Here is a 17,868-nt window from a genome sequence, read left to right as displayed (position 1 = left end):
GGACTAATGTGAGTCTTTTTTGAATTTATAAGGGACCACAATTTCAATTAAATGGGTCCATTTTGAATTTCTTAAGGACCACGAATAGACTTTTTATTTGCTAGGGACTAAAACGGGTATCGTGAAATTTACTGAGGACCAAAAATGATATTTACTCTAAATTTAATGGCTAGTGTACCGTTAGTGGGGCTGCGAGCCCAATATTTAACCCAGTAAAAGTGTAATGGTTACTATAGGGGTATCAATGTTAATTGAGATACAGACCAAGCTAAATGATGAAATCCCAGGTGTGGTGCAAAACGATAAGGGTTGTGTGTGAGAAGGGCTATAATGGCTCTTTGGTGTAGCAGGGTAACATTATATATGTTGAAGATGATTAGTGCTAGGTGAGGATGAGTATTTATGGGAGGGGATGATGTCTTGTGTGTGTGTGTGTGGGAGAGTGAACAAGGTCAACTTTCCTGGGAAAGGGCTACAAATGCCATGCCATGCACTTTGCAGCCCCGGTTACGCTGGTAACAGTGGCTGAAGCAGCAGTTGTGAAAAGGAAATATATATTTTGGGAGTCTGGGAGGTTACCAAAGGAAGGTAACGTCCTGGTGTCTTACATTGAAAATTCTGTTCATGAGAACTGTGATAGCAGAGGTGGATGCATGAATCAATAGAGCTGACGTGAACTTGTTGGGCTTCCTCCTTCAATGCTAAGTCCAAGCCCATTTGAGGGGGTTTCCTAAAAACCCTAACCCTAATTTCCACCTTCTCTATATATACTCATTAGTTGTGGGTGGAGGCTAGGTCAGATTTGAGAGAACAAATTTGAGAGAATTATTTGATTGTTTGAGCAAGGCTTTATGCTTTGCATTTGAAAGATCTCTAGAGAGGGAGAGTTTGAGTGAAACATCTCTAGGGTAGTTTGATTATCACCATTGTTGGAGAGGTTGAGTTAACCACCACATTGGTGTATTTGATTATTTGTAACCATTATTTTCATAGTGGATTTCTGATCTGGACTAGGTCCCGTGGGTTTTTACTTCTTCATTCAAGAAGGTTTTCCCACGTTAAATCTGGTTGTGTTCTTCTTCTCTCTCTCCTATTTTTGTTTTGATTTTTCCGCTGCGCTGCCTGACCTGGTGAAGTTCAGGCTGAAGTATTGCCGAGATCCGAGATCAGATCTTGTTGATTGACTTCCGCACAAAGGCCCCTGAGCCAAGCTTGAGGGAACCGAGTTTTCCCAACAGTGGTATTAGAGCCCGAGTTCGACGGGTTCTGAGGGAGACGAGATGGAGACCAGTGGTATAACTCATGATGGAGATATGTTCAAGTTGACCGCTGACAACTTCACTTATTGGAGAACGATGATGAAAGATCATCTCTACTGCAAAGATTTGCATGAGCCCATTATCCTTGATGAGAGACCGGCAGGCAAGACAGATAAGGAGTGGGAGATCCTGAGTCGGAAGGCGGTAGCCACGATCAGGAAATATATTGATAAAAGCCTTTTTTGAGCACGTGTCTGAATTCACGAACGCGTATGAGTTGTGGACGAAGCTAGAGTCCATGATTCAGAAGAAGACTCCCAGGAACAAAGCACATCTGGTTCGCCGACTTGTTAAGCTTGAATACAAGGACGACATGAGCATAATTGAACACCTGAACACCTGAACACCTACAAAGGTATTGTGAATCAGCTGTCAAAGGCTGATATGAAAATTGATGAAGAATTGCAGGCATTGCTGCTGTTGAGCTCGCTGCCAGAAAGCTGGGATACTCTGGTGGTGACCCTGAATAACTCGACTCCAGATGGAAAATTGAAGATGGATGTCGTGACAGACAGCCTCCTGGGCGAAGAATCCAGGAGAAGAGAATGAGGTACTTCGAGTACGTCTGAGGCCAACGTTGCTGAGAACAAAGGGAAATCCAACTCCCGCGGTAGAAGCAAAAGCCGAGGTAGAGGTCGTGACAAACGAGACAAGTTCAGAGGTCGGTCAAAGCCGAAATACAAGTTGAAGTGCTTTTACTGTGTAAAGACAGGCCATAAGAAGCCAGATTGCTGGACCATGCAAAATGACGAGAATAACGACTCTGTGAAGCCGGATCAGATTATTCCCAAGAAGAGGGAAGACAAGAGCACCACTGCAGTGGCTGCCGACTCGGATGCCGAGATATTCCTCCTTGGTGAGGATAATTATTTGAATGTTGCATATGATGACTACACCTGGATTGTTGACTCCTGTGCCTCCTTCCACGTTACTCCACACAAAGGTTTTTTCTCCTCTTATCGAGGTGGTGATTTTGGAGACGTGAAAATGGGAAATCAAGTGACCAGCAAGATTGTTGGTGTCGGTGATGTAACTCTGACCACAGATGTCGGATGCCAACTTGTGTTGAAGGATGTGAGGCATGTACCTGACATGCGTTTGAACCTAATCTCGGTAGGCAAACTTGATGATGACGGGTTAGTGAACTACTTCGGTAGTGTGAGATGGAAGGTGGCCAAGGGAAACTTGGTCGCGGCCCGAGGTAAGAAGGAAGGCTCCTTGTACGTGATGCAAGGAAAGATCAATGGCGGAGAAGCCAATTCTGTTCGAGATGAACCTAGCTTGGAGCTATGGCACAAACGCCTTGGCCACATGAGCGAGAAAGGGCTACAGATCCTGAACAAGAAAGGATTATTGACCGGGTTGAAAGGCCAAGCGTTGGAGAGTTGAACGCACTGCCTAGCTGGAAAGCAGCACCGAGTTTCTTTTGTGAGACTGGATCAACCTAGACGACGCAGGTATATTCTTGACCTCGTCCATACTGATGTCTGCTCCATGTCGGAAAGATCCCTTGGAGGAGCTCAGTACTTTGTTTCATTTATTGATGACCATTCCCGCAAAGTGTGGGTATATTTGTTGAAGACTAAAGACCAGATACTCCAATCCTTTAAAGAATTCCATGCGATGGTTGAAAGGGAGACTGGCAAGGAATTGAAGGTGGTCCGATCTGATAATGGTGGTGAGTATTGCGGCCCTTTTGATGCATACTGCAGAGCGGCCAGGATTCGACTTGAGAAGACGCCCCCCAAGACTCCACAGTTGAATGGACTTGCTGAGAGGATGAATAGAACTATTGAAGAGAAGGTCCGAAGCATGTTATCCAATGTCGGATTGCTGAAATCATTCTGGGGAGAAGCCGTCAAAACAGTTGTTGACTTGATCAACCTCTCACAATCACAGTCACTTGAAGGAGAAAATCCAGAAGAAGTCTGGACAGGTCGAAAAGCGGCCTATAATCAATTGAAGGTGTTTGGATGCCGAGCTTTCGTGCATATCCCTAAAGATGAAAGGGCCAAACTTGATGCAAAGACTAAAGAATGCATTTATCTTGGTTCGCCGAGATGTGAGTTCGGGTTCCGACTTTGGGATCCAATCAATAAGAAGATAGTGAGAAGCCGAGATCTGATCTTCCATGAGCATGAGAACATTCATGACATCTCGAAGCCCAAAGTCCGGGTTACTGTCAGACGTGAAGAACCCATCCCTCCTGTCCAAACTGAAGCAGGGGAGAAAATCAAGAAAATGAAGAAATATATGATCAGCAACAAGCTGATGATGACCAAGACACTGAGGTCCGAGTTGATGATGAGATCCGGGATGAGAATGATGAACCGGGTCCTCAAGCTGAAGAACAGCCAAGATATCCAACTCGAGAGAGAAGACCCTCTACGAGATACCCATCTGATGAATACACCGTTGTTGCTGAAGACGGTGAGCCTCAGAGTTATGATGAGGCTGTGACGAGCTCAAAGAGAGAAGAATGGGAAAAGGCAATGCAAGACGAGATGAAGTCTCTGCACGAGAATCAGACTTATGAGCTGACTGAGTTGCCAAAAGGAAGACGAGCTCTGAAAAACAAATGGGTCTACAAGATTAAGAATGAAGAGAACGGGAAAAAGCCGAGATAAAGCCCGGATTGTAGTGAAAGGCTGCAATCAGAAGAAAGGTGTTGATTTTGAGGAGATTTTTTCTCCTGTGGTGAAAATGACCTCGGTCCGAACCGTGTTAGCCATGGCGGCTTCAATGGACCTCGAGGTAGAACAAATGGACGTGAAGACGGCATTTATTCACGGTGACTTAGAAGAAGAAATATATATGGAGCAACCTGAAGGATTCCAAGCTCCAGACCAAGAAGACTTGGTATATCGTTTAAAAAAGAGCCTCTATGGCTTGAAGCAAGCACCTCGGTAGTGGTACAAGAAGTTTGAATCATTCATGACTGATCATAAGTTTGAGAAGATTGAAGTCGACCACTGCGTATTTGTGAAGAGGTATGAGGCCGGAGATTTTTTGATCTTGTTGTTATATGTTGACGACATGCTTATTGTAGGGAAAGACAAATCGAGGATAGCCGCCCTGAAAAAGGCGTTGAGCTCGTCCTTCGCAATGAAGGACCTCGGCCCTGCAAAGCAAATTCTCGGAATCAATATTATCCGAGATAGACAGAAGAAGCTACTGTGGCTGAGTCAAGAGAAATATACTGAGAAGATTCTGAAGAGATTCAGCATGGACAAAGCCAAAACAGTGAGCACCCCCCTAGCCGGAAACATAAAGCTGAACCAAAAGCAATGTTCGAGATCTGATGAAGACAAAGATGAGATGATGAAGGTCCCTTACCAATCCGTCGTCGGAAGCTTGATGTATGCAATGGTTTGCACTAGACCCGACTTGGCGTATGCTGTAGGAATTATAAGCTGGTATTTGTCAAACCCCGGCAAAGAGCACTGGGAAGCAGTGAAGTGGATCTTCAAGTACCTCCGAGGTACGACCGACTTATGTCTCCGATTTGGAGAAGGCAAAACCGAGTTGCAAGGATACTCAGATTCTGATTTAGGGGGAGATTTCGACTCGAGGATGTCAACGACGGGATACATGATGAGATTTGCCGGAGGAGCTGTCTCTTGGTAATCAAGACTTCAGAAATGTGTTGCACTATCGACAACTGAGGCTGAGTACATTGTCGCTACTGAGGCTGAGTACATTGCCGCTACTGAGGCAAGCAAAGAGATGCTGTGGATGAAGAAGTTCCTCATGGAACTCGGCCATGATCAAGACAAGTATGAGCTGGGTTGTGACAATCAAAGCGCAATCCATCTTGCGAATAATTCAACCTATCACTCCCGCACTAAGCATATTGATGTGAGGTATCACTGGATCCGGGATGTGGTGGAAGGTGGTGAGCTCGAACTCGTCAAGGTGCACACTGACCAAAATTGGTCCGACATGATGACAAAGCCGGTTCCAGCAAGAAAATTTGAAGACTGCTGTGAAGGAGCCGGGTTGATGCTGAAGCCGACGCATTGAAGTCGGAGGGAGAGATTTGTTGGGCTTCCTCCTTCAATGCTAAGCCCAAGCCCATTTGAGGGGTTTCCTAAAAACCCTAACCCTAATTTCCACCTCCTCTATATATACTCATTAGTTGTGGGTGGAGGCTAGGTCAGATTTGAGAGAACAAATTTGAGAGAATTATTTGATTGTTTGAGCAAGGCTTTATACTTTGCATTTGAAAGATCTCTAGAGAGAGAGTTTGAGTGAGACATCTCTAGGGTAGTTTGATTATCACCATTGTTGGAGAGGTTGAGTTAACCACCACATTGGTGTATTTGATTATTTGTAACCATTATTTTCATAGTGGATTTCTGATCTGGACTAGGTCCCATGGGTTTTTACTTCTTCATTCAAGAAGGTTTTCCCACGTTAAATTTGGTTGTGTTCTTCTTCTCTCTTTCCTGTTTTTGTTTTGATTTTTTCGCTGCGCTGCCTGACCTGGTGAAGTTCAGGGTGAGGTATTGCCGAGATCCGAGATAAGGATCTTGTTGATTAACTTCCGCACAAAGGCCCCTGAGCCAAACTTGAAGGAACCGAGTTTTCCCAAGAGAACTAACTCCTTGGAATTAGGCCTAGTTGGGCAATTGCGCTCTCCAAAACACCTAGTATTTTTACTTTCCTAAAGTATACTCTCTACAAAACATGGAAAAGCAAGAAAATATAAACAAGTGGTTCAATAAAATTTAGTTACGTAAAAGTCTCAAACTTGAAAGTTTCAAACAAGTGGTTCGATAAACAAGTGGTATTTGTCCCCACAAAAAAAAAAAAAAAAAAAAAAGGTATTTGCATTCCTAGTTGCACGCTTGTTAACCCTGCAGTTGAGTGTCGAACAATTTGCTTTGGTCAGGTTTTAATTTTGAAAGGGGATTAATTTTCAATTTTCTTCAATGACAATGATTCTGCTTTAATAAAAAACTAGTTTTGAAGGCTGTATTTCAAAAATAAGGTGATTGAAAAAAATTGCGGAGAATATCTTCGTATTATAAAAAAAAAAAGAAAAGAAGAAGTTGCACTGCTTGTTTACTTAGTTAACACATAGAGACGTTATTAAAAAAAAAAAAAAGTTAGCACATAGAGACACACACGCACACAAAGTCAAAATTACTATATGGCATTTCATAAAAAAATATCCTCCCAATTTGGATGGATCATAGTTGTTGTCTCTCACAAAAAACTTAGCAAATTTGGCAAAACACATCTTTCATTTCAGAAAGGAAAATAATGACACATCACAAAAATATTTTAATCATAGAAAAAAGGAATCTAAGTCCTCTGTGTCCATTGGTTGAAATCTTGAATTGCCAAAAATAACAACGTCGGTACATCACATCACACGATATCATCACACACTTCAGTTGGAATGTGGGGGGGCCTGTGATAACGTGTCACATTTTTAGACGAACACGTAACGATAAATAATGATTGAAGTTTGCGTAATGGACCAACACATGGCAAGAGGATAAAGCTAGTTCCTAATGTAACACAGCCCTTCCAGAAAGTTCTGCAAAACTTGTGGCTACAAATGGCCGAAGCATTTAGCGGCCAGAAAGATGCCACGTGTAAGTTGAACCACGTTAGCATCCAACGTGGCACCCTCATTTCGCTGAAAATGATACGCCCCCTTTTTATGCACCAGCTAAGAAAATTTTAGGGCACTTTCCGCGAACTCTTCAGAAAATTTTCTCGCTAGCCAAACACACCCAACGGAAAATAACGAGAGTCTGAGGGAAAAGTTTTGAACTTTTTTGCGTTGGGTGTTTTTGTTTTTAGGGAATCGCCATGAATGGCGAGAGGGATGAAGTATTGGAAGAGGCGAAGGAGAGGTTAGTGTACATGTGGGGTTACTTGCCGGGAGCCTTACCTCAGAGGACGCCGCTGTTGACGCCGGTCGTCGTTAGGGTTCCGGCGTCTAGTTACTCCTGGAGGGATGTTTGCGGTGGTGGTTGTGGATTCGCCATGGCTATAGCTGGTGATTTTTTCATTTTTTTTAATTGCTGATTTTTCATTTTATTGGTTGTGAAAACCGCTCCTACTTTTTTTTTTTTTGAATTTTGGAGTTTTTATTGTAAATTTGAGAATCAAGCTGATTGTTGGGGGAAAAATACTTTATTTTTGGGGTCCAGTAATGGAAGGAATTGCTTCTTCATTACATTTGCCTCTGTGTTGCTTTGTCACTTTATCTGTTGATAAGAAGCTTGAAATGAGAACTTAGAATTTTGCATTCGTAATTTCATTTCCCTTTTAATGGAGTGAGAAATTCAACTCACTGAATTCGGTTCAGTTGCCTGAGCTCCATGCTGATGATATTCTTAGTAAAAACTATCTATTTTTGTTGGCTACAAAGTTCTGTGTTTTTAATGAAGTTATCTCTCTCTGTGGCGGCCAGACAAATTTTTGTTTGATTAAATTATTCCGTTTGAACTTTAATTACTATTTGCTCAGTTCTTCCACAGGCTGCTCTTCTTCTTTTATGTTCCTCTAGCTTTCCTCGTTATTTTGATAAGTTGGTCAATTCTAAGGAGAAGAATTGAAGAGGTTCCTTGCAGTTTATGAGGCTTTCACTACTACAGTTTTAAACTGGTTTTACTTATTTTTATTAGCGGACGTTTGGTAGAGGAGAAATTTTTTTATGTCTAGAAATCACGATTATTAGAATATGCTGATAATGTGATCGAAAAGCTATTTGATAGGTCAAAATATTATCAGGAATATTGGCTCAAGTTTCCTGATGTTATGTTTGGTTTATTGTCAAATATTACTAAGAATGTTGATTTTAAAATTGCACTAATCACCGCATCATTGGTACGTGAAGAAAATATTGCTTGAAGACTTGGCACTAGTGGCGCCGGAAGAAAATATTGCTTGGTGCTATTTCCCACCTCTCAAGAAACTTGATGGTATTCTTGGATGGTAAAGTGTTCACAAATCAGAAAAAAATAAGATTCCTAGGAAAAATATTACAATTTTGTACCAAACATGGATAAATAGGATTCCTAATCTCACTTTCCCGAGAATCTAAAAAAAATCCTTGTACCAAACGCTCCCTTAGTCTCTTGCTCATTCACTCCCATGGAATTCATTGTTGGTATTTTTGTTTAATGCCACTGAGCCAGAGCTAAGGAAATGTCTTAAGTATGAGTGTAGTTTTTTTTTTTTTTGGTTTTGTTTATTTCTTTATTTTTAAACGATTGTGTTTGGAATTAAGGTCACCCTTATTCTTTCTTTTTTTCTTTTGAGGGCAGTTATCTCAGTGCAGATCTTTCTATCCCTCTTGGCTCCCTTTTTCTTCTAGCATTTTCTTTTTTCATTGCTCATACTTTCTTCCTTTATCAGAGCCAGGAAAGCTCATAACATGGGGTTCAACAGATGATCTAGGCCAAAGCTATGTCACCTCTGGCAAGCACGGGGTAATGCATAATCATATAGAATGATACTGTTTCTCTCTCTCTCTCTCTCTCTTTTTCTTTGCCAGTCAACTAACATTTTATAGTTTATTTGTAAAGGAAACTCCTGAGCCTTTCCCTCTTCCAACTGAAGCGTCTATTGTAAAAGCTGCTGCTGGATGGGCCCATTGTGTTTCTGTAACGGGTAATCTTCATTTTCTTATCTTTCCTGCCAGGAAAAAACCTCAATGTTATGTGGTTGAAAGGAGAAGGGATAATCTAAAATTGAATATGTAGTATTCTCAGTTAACTTTCACAAGTAATGAATCCAAAGCGGATTCAAGAAATTATCATTTAACTGGGCTAGAGATTGTCTGTCCATCAAGCAAGTTTTTCTTCCTGGTGTCTTCCTACAATTATGTTTTGCTGTTCCTTTGCAGATTGTGGAGAAGTTTACACATGGGGATGGAAGGAATGTATTCCCTCTGGGAAGGTATTTGGTGAACCATCAACAGGGGTAAGTCCCGACAAAGATGTACCAGGAAGGCAGAGTTCATTCTTGACGGAGCAAGGTATGTTTGACCTCTTTACAATGGCCATTTGTGTTCAGCTAATCCCTCCCAGGAGGTGGTCTAAGCTAGGAAAGCTGTACAAAAAGGATCTGGGGAGGTGGGGAACTGCTATGATGATATAGGATAGAATGTTTCAAACCTCAAAAGAAAGAAGAAAAGAGTTTTGCCCCTTTATTGTGAGCAAAGAAGGATAATTAGCCTTTATCTGTCTAACTAATGTAGAATGGTTTTGCTACAGTTAGCCCTCGTTCTCAAGGCTCAAAATCTGCTGGAGGAACTGCCACCAGTACCAGTGGTGAAGAAAGTACAAAGAGAAGGAGAGTATCTTCAGCAAAGCAAACAGCGGAAACCTCGTCATCTGGTGATGATATTCTGACTGCATTGCCATGTCTTGTCACACTAAACCCAGGGGTAAGGATAGCATGTGTTGCTGCAGGTGGACGCCATACCCTAGCATTGTCAGGTATCGACCTCATTATCGACTATTCGTTAACCTAAGCCTAAACTTTTATGTATATTATTTTTGTCTATTGTAATTTGACCATCCTTTAGTTGAAACACCATTTTTTGTACTACGGAAGATCAGCTATGCAGTCTAAGAAATGTCATTGATTGTAATTTTCTGGAAGTGTCAGATATAGGACAGGTGTGGGGTTGGGGCTATGGAGGTGAAGGGCAGCTTGGTTTAGGTTCCAGAGTACGTATGGTGTCCTCTCCTCATCTTGTTCCTTGTATTGATTCCTCTTCTTATGGTAAAGATATATCTGCATCACTTGCTCGAGGAAGCATGAGTTCAGAGGAACATAATTTTAGAGTTCCTGGAAGTTATGTGAAGGGAATTGCCTGCGGAGGTCGACACAGTGCAGTAATCACAGGTACATATGTGTCATTCTATTGAGTGTCGCAAGTGAACATCTTGCGGGACAGCCTGCATTAGTTTCTTTGGGGAACTAAAATTGAGAATATCCACATGCTTCATTTATAATGCAATTTACCTAACTAATATCAGAATTGGTGCTTAAAGGTGTTTAGAAAGAGAAAAAATAGTTCTACATTAGATGGTACAATCAGATTAGAAATTGTACATTTAAAAAGAGGGAGAAACAATATCCTTAAGAAAGGTCTATAAATATAACTGGTGTGTCTTTCTGGATGCTGCTAGATTTAGAGTTGAATAGTTACAATAAAAGAAAATTTGGCAACTTCGTAGTCACTTATTGTTTCCCAAAAATTTTCTCGTCTATTTATGGTCTGTCAATTTCACAATTCATATATACTGATATTCTAATATCTACCTGTTGAACTGACAGATGCTGGAGCTGTGCTTGCTTTTGGTTGGGGACTTTATGGACAGGTAATTTAAGGTGAACTAGAGATATCTTTGGGGCCTTTTCTCTACTCATATCCCATTTAGCAATGTAAATTATGTCCACTTACCTGCATATTCCTCCCCCCTCCACCCCCTTTTATTTTAGTGGCTACCTAAATAAGGATATTGTTAACCAGCATTATGCTTGCAGAGCTTATCCTTTTCAACAAATTTCGTCATTGTAAATAAAATCCTCTGAAGTGTTCTAACCTGTGGTATCTTGCTTGGGTCCTAATACAAGTATATTCTGGTGCTGAATCCCTCTCGGGGCAGACCATGAAGTCCACTTCCTGAGGGCCTCAAAAAGATACAAAGATAAAATGAAAATTTATTTGTTGGGTTACATTGTGTTTTCTTGAAATGAGATGTATCAGCCACTGCACTTAGACCTTCCCTTAGATAGCTCCTCTTAGGTTTTCACTTTATTGCTTAAGTTTGCATGTCATCAACATCTTGTCTATTTTGCTAGCTAATACTTTCTTGCTACTGTGAATTAGCAACATGCGCCTGATCAACATTGGGAGCTGATTTTCCTAAGATAGCTTGAGTCTTTGTTACATACTTCCATGAATTTTGTTTGCATAAGAATTAACTAAACATACTTTAGTCAGTTGAAATGTATTCACCTACAACACTGCTTCAATATTATCAACTGTTAACCATTCTTTAGGATCAAAATGTAGGTAAAGTAGAATATGGTCGGCAAAAGCAATGTAGATGTTGAAGATGAGGTTCACTCTAACAAGAGATAATCTGTTCTATTCCTTTACAATATTTATCTTTCTAATGACTCTCTTGGTTGATGAATGCTTATGCTTGTTATACTAAAAGTCATCTTGTTTTGAAAAAGTGTGGGCAAGGAAGTACGGACGATGAATTGAGCCCGACTTGCGTATCATCCTTACTGGGTATCCGAATAGAGGGAGTTGCAGCAGGACTATGGCATACTGTCTGTCTATCTGCTGATGGTGATGTATATGCATTTGGTGGAAACCAGTTTGGGCAGCTGGGAACTGGTGCTGATCAAGCTGAGGTACGACCTAGTCATCCCATAGATTTCCCACTCTTCTTGTAATTAAAATTTATAATGAAACATAATGATGTGATTATATTAGTCCCCAGGGTAATATGAATATGTCATTATTGCTCACCTAAAACTCCATAATGCATGTCATGTCCTTAACTTCTGTTGAGGTATTTAAGTGTTAACTTGAATTTTGAAGCAGACTCTACCAAGGCTACTGGATTCTCCGAGCTTGGAAAATATGAATGCAAAGAGTATATCTTGTGGGGCTCGTCACACTGCTCTAATAACAGGTATAATATAACTCATTAGACTTGCTTAATGCATCTCTAAACACTGCTAGACTTGGATAACCTTTTGATTTCTCAACTCTATCCCTTTTCTAAAATGGAATCTGTAAGGTGCTGTTCATCTAGTACTAAGCATTGAGCACTTAACATTTTCCTTTTGTTCTTTTCTTGATTTTTTTCTTTAATGACTTTGAACAAAAGTTTTGAGATAGGTATTTTTCCTCAAGTTTGGTTGAATTACCTTTTGCCAATGTAATTGATGAGAGCGACAGAAACAATGGAACAAATAGTTTTTTTTTTTTTTCTCTTAAAAAATGTGGTATGCTGGTGCTACTGTGAAATGGGGTCGAGGTGAAAATATTCTTTAATCTTGTGAAGTCCATAATGATATAGTAGTTGCTAGTGAAACTGAATAATCTTTGGAGAGGGTTGGCTATGAATTGTTAGATGTAGTGTCTGAGGCCCACCTGATTAAAACTTTCTACCATAGCGTAACTGTATAAGAATTAAGATGGCTAAGCAGGACTTCAAATGTAGATAGTACATTACTGTTTTTTACTTTAACAATAGTCATACGTGTTCTTCTTTTTGGCCCTAGTCATAAATACTCATGAGGTTAGTTTCTCATCATTATGTGCACATTAATGTTGTATTTTAACTATATTGGAAGTTGAAAACACATGGAAATGCGCGTCTATGATTAGCAGATTCTTATTAGTTTTCCTTTTGTTTTTGTCTCTTCAAGAAAATGGAAAAGTCTTCTGCTGGGGATGGAACAAATATGGACAGGTGCTTACAATAGACTACCATTTTTCTCTGTTTCGTTTTCATTTTATATTTTAAACAATCAATATTATTGAAATTTCAGTCTGATCAAATATGTATTTTAAGTGATAAGGGTATAGTTTGTTTTGTGAATTAGTGACATTCTTGGTATTGGATCATCCTTTTCTAAGTTGTGATTTCTGAGTGTTGCAGCTGGGCCTTGGGGATGTGGTTGACCGTAACATTCCTTCTGAAGTCACCATGGAAGGTTGTGTAGCTAAAAACGTTGCATGTGGTTGGTGGCATACTCTTCTTTTGGCCGAATCACCCACTTGATGTCATGTCTTCCTCGAGGCTCTTGACCCAATTTTGTTAGTTAGCAGTTCTTCTGATTGGTAAATCATGGAGTTATATGTGTATGTACATACAGTAGCGGTATACATATGCATATAGGCTTGTATTCTTTCATGGCGTGAATCACCATGACTCGCTCTAGCGTTTAACAAATAGTAATTTATGGTCTGGGAAGGAAATATTTTGTCCTTTTCATCTATGTAACATTTTTGTTCATAGTGTAAATTTTATTTTAATTGTATAAACTGTCCAGTGTGTTTAGATACACTTGATGTTGGTACAGTGGCACCTGGCATGTAGTTGTCGGGTTATGGCTATATATATGGACAAGATATTGTACTTACCTTTTTTTTATGACTATCTTTCCTACTTATTTCTAACATTATTATATTATAATCTCAATTAACTTTCACTATTTCTCTCCTCTCTTGAGATTTTAATCCAATGATATTAGAGATGAGTAGGTAGAATAGACGTGAAAAAAAAGTAGGTATAATAATATATATATGGGAAATATTACTCTCCTTTTGCATAAGATTACTTCTCTCCTACTCTCTCACTTCGATTTCCGCACCTCATCTTTTTCTTTTTTTTCTTTTTTCTTGTAATGGTGGGACCCACCTATTTTATCTCTACAACATAAGATACCTATTTTATGTTGAAGGAGAATAATAAAACCCTATATATATATATATATATTATTGTTTCTCATATTGTAATGGATAAATTTATTTTCTATACACATAAAAATGTGGGATTTATATTTTCTCATTATCTCTTTTCCTCACATAGATCTCACATATTTTTATGTGTGTTAGGAGATAATTTTATCTCTTATAATATCAAAAATATTAAACCCATATATATATATATATATTGAAAAAATGTTTGTCATTTAATTTTGTGTCATTTGTAATGAAATTACATTGTTTTAATGTGTTTTGTCATTGTCTTTTTTATAAAATTAGGAAGGAAAAAGAAAGTGGATAAGAGACAATGTAAAAACACACCAAAAAAATGTAATTTCATTGAAAATGATATAATTTTATGTTATTTAAAATGATAATTATTTTTTTTGATATATATATATATATATATATATATATATATAAAGGCTGTGAAGGTCCATGTCTAATGTTGGGCTGAGATTGATCTTTATTCAACTCATTCTTGTTTCTGATTTGACTGGCGGGGAAAGCTTAGCATTATTTTCTGATTTCTCGTCATAGTTCGTAGTTTTTGCAATTACTTGTAGATATAAATACAGGGAAATACTTTTTTTATGTTGTAGGAAAAAAGTTATTTTATGTCATAGAAATAAAATTATAAGTGAGATTCATAGGTAAGAGGAGAGAGAAAAAAGTGGTGAGACTAAATTCTTTTTTATGTGTGTAGGAAAATTATTTAACTCATGTAAAATTAGATAAACATAACCCATAAATATAATACACATTTTTGACGCGTTTAGTTCCATAAACCTTGAAAAAATACACTGATTTGAAAATGATATTTGAAACAATTGCACGTTGCAAATTATATATAAATGTGATGGGATAGAAATCAAGATAGTGACTAGTTAGATATAATATTTTGGTAAACGACTAGTGAGATATATTTCAGAGTTATAAGCATTGCCTTATAACGGAGTTGAAGTCAAATACCTGAGGTTGCTTTGCGCGTTTTTTAGGCATGGCTAAACCTCTCATAGAGTAGTCTCCTCCCGTGTGAAGGCGTGCTAATGGAGTCTAGCGTTGGCGAGATCTTAACCACCGAATAAAGAAACAACAATTCTATTTATTAGCTGAATAATATTTTAGCTAAACACAGTTGATTAGATTTGGTTTATGATTTCTGGTTGAGTTTATATGTGACTGATGAGGTCTCTCTTTACTAAGGTGGTTTTTGGGTTGGTACTTATGAAGTGGCCTTTTTTACGGGTTAGGGGTTTTTTCATTTAAATGTACCAATTTGATATTTGGTTAAAAAAATTTTATTTTATTTTTTTTCTATTTTTAAGTGCCACCCCACGTCCTCCACGGATTCATTTAATTTTTATTTTTTTTATCTAAGTGCCCCCGTACCGAAACTCAGATGGCATGCAAAATGGAAAAACCCCAGCCGTCGGAGCCACACATTTACCCTTTGTAAAACCTTCCCGTGTTTCTCTGTTTCATTCTCATCTTTCTCCATTTTTGTAGCAAACTTCTGTTCTTCTATCTTCATTTGTTTCTATTTGCAGCATACTCTTGCCATTTGATTTTTTCCATTTGCAGCGTAAATCGATTGCAGCAAACTCTTCCAAAACAAAGCAGCTAGAATACACACTAAGGCAAGTTAACATTATTTCATTTTTGTTAGTAATTAGTTAATAAGGGTGACCCAATAAATTATAACCGTTAAATTGTTGAGAATTATTGTTTAAGATTTGATGTCAATCTTTTTAGTTTCATATCGATGTCAAATGGTCATGCTTCTATATATATGTGTGTGCGTGTGTGCGCGCTCACGCTTATCGTTTCTCAAGTTGCTTGAGATAATAAAGAGAGAAGAAGGAAATCATAACCATCCATTCAAAGGTGAATCAATAAATATACGGAAATAAATAAACAAAATGACGTAGTTTTGAGCTGACCGGGGATAAATATATCTCAAGCAACTTGAGAAATATTTTTCTATTTATATAGCAGTTGTCATTTCTGCAGCTATGTATGTACAACAATTAAATTTGGAGAATCATAATCATACAAAGGTGGGTGAAAGCATTAAATGTAGAGAATCAGTGGTCAAGATTAATTGTTGTACGTACAACAGTTGCAAAAATAATTTTACCGTATATATATATGAAAATATTACTCTCATTTTACATAAGGAAATTATCTCATGTTATCTCACTTCAAAAACCTCACCCACTTTTTTTCTTTTTTCTTTTCTATCATTTAATAGTGGGTCCCACGTGGCTTCTGTATAACATAGGAGAAAAATGATTTTCACACACATATATATATATAAATATATCATGTTGCATGTATATATATATACTTGGACAAAATAAAGTCGTTGAATAGTGTGCCTTTTCAATGTTTTTTATTATTATTTAACTTGTCTTTTCTTTGTAGGAAAAAAAATGTAATCCAGTAACATAATGAATCTAAAGCCCATATATATATATATATATATATATATATATATATATATATATATATATATATATATATATATATATATATATATATATATATATATATATATATATATATATATATGAAAAACATTTTCTCTTACTAGTGACTCATAGTATAAGTGGGGTCTACAAAATAGTAGAGAGAAAAAAATTCAAGGTGGAACCCACTTATGCTATGAGTCACTAGGAGAAAAAATTCTCCTTTAAAAGGAGAAAATGTTTTCCATATATGTATGTATGTATGTATGTATGTGTATATATATATATATATGAGGTAGCATCACCACCACAGTCACCAATTGAAGTTTGACACCTCTTTGTCCGTTAGCCAAAGATCAATGGTGTCAGCATTTACAAATCAAAGTCATTAATCTTTTTTGATCTAACGGCTCTCAGATGAGATGTCAAACTTCAAATTTGCCGGTGTCAAAAGATCATGCCTCATATATATATATATATATATATATATATATATATATATATACGACAGGATCCTTTGACCCCGGTGTCAAATTTAAAGTTTGACACATCACCAGTCATTAGATCAAAAAAGATCAATACTCCTTTGTAATCATATGACACCATTATATATATATATATATATATATATATATATATATATATCGTTATTGGTGTCCCAATTTAAGTTTGACATCTCATCTGAGAGCCGTTAGATCAAAAAAGATTAATGACTTTGATTTGTAAGCATGTGACATCATTGATCTTTTTTGATCTAATGGCTATCGGATGAGTGTCAAATTTTAAATTTGATACTGGTGTCAAAGGATCATACCTCTATATATATATGGGCAGTATATTTTTACTCCAATGTAAGAGTTAAAAGTCTTACACTTAATCTTGACTATTGATCCACTTGTATCCAATGACTCACATTAATAAGAAAAATTTAAGCCCTTAGATATAAGTGAGATCAGCTGACAAAATTAAAAATATAACATATACTGATATAAAATGATACTGACCCAATTATATAATACAATTTTCCCGGCTCCTAACTCAGCTTATTATTTAAAGTGATTTATTTTGTCAATATCTCCTCCATATGGAGAAATTTAAAGTGAGCATTTATTTAACAATCCAAGCATAAAAATATAATTTATCTAAAAATATATAGCTTAAATATTTCTCATTAGCTGGTGACAGAGAAGTCATCTAGCGTTCTAGATACTTGGCGGCGCGTGGTCAGATTCCAAACTTTCTATCTTCTTATCTGCTAGATGACATCCTTTCCAACTGTATCTCATAAATTCTTCTCTCCTTTGTCAACCGCCTTTTATTGAACTTCAATTTCACAATTAATGATAAATTATTTGATGGAAATGAGTTCCTTGACGTGTTATTTAATAGGGGTACGATTATTTAACATCAACATCATTATCATTGGCACTTTATGTAAGATTCATTAGATCAAGACATATAACATTGTTATATGTATTATTGTCAAAAACTAATGTAAAAATATAAAAATTTACGTTTTAACGTTTTTACTAGAGTGGTGCGTGTTAAAATGCAAGTAAAAAAGATCCTTGATAAAAATTGATAA

At 37.6% G+C, this 17,868-nt stretch overlaps 1 protein-coding gene across 3 annotated transcripts; it reads left to right on the top strand.

Annotated features, from left to right (window-relative positions):
* Window positions 1–7,010: 7,010 nt before the first annotated feature.
* LOC133283533 (ultraviolet-B receptor UVR8-like) lies at window positions 7,011–13,515 on the top strand. Of its 3 annotated transcripts, none has more exons than XM_061480413.1 (11): window positions 7,011–7,335; window positions 8,700–8,773; window positions 8,870–8,954; window positions 9,190–9,321; window positions 9,560–9,784; window positions 10,080–10,196; window positions 10,632–10,675; window positions 11,541–11,723; window positions 11,917–12,007; window positions 12,750–12,793; window positions 12,983–13,515. In XM_061480413.1, exons 1-11 carry the CDS (start codon window positions 7,146–7,148, stop codon window positions 13,103–13,105), a joined length of 1,308 nt encoding a protein of 435 aa, XP_061336397.1. In that variant the 5' UTR covers window positions 7,011–7,145; the 3' UTR covers window positions 13,106–13,515. The 3 variants fall into 3 exon arrangements, with proteins under 3 accessions (XP_061336397.1, XP_061336389.1, XP_061336383.1); XM_061480405.1 differs by having other exon boundaries at window positions 9,957–10,196; XM_061480399.1 differs by having other exon boundaries at window positions 9,951–10,196.
* The last annotated feature ends 4,353 nt before the right edge of the window (window positions 13,516–17,868 follow it).

The sequence above is a fragment of the Gastrolobium bilobum genome, unplaced genomic scaffold, assembly GCF_033153095.1.
Source record: "Gastrolobium bilobum isolate Gb01-03AN ecotype WA unplaced genomic scaffold, APGP_CSIRO_Gbil_v1 utg10294, whole genome shotgun sequence".
In the NCBI taxonomy this organism is placed as follows: Eukaryota; Viridiplantae; Streptophyta; class Magnoliopsida; order Fabales; family Fabaceae; genus Gastrolobium; species Gastrolobium bilobum.
This window is presented reverse-complemented; position numbering and strand designations above follow the sequence as displayed.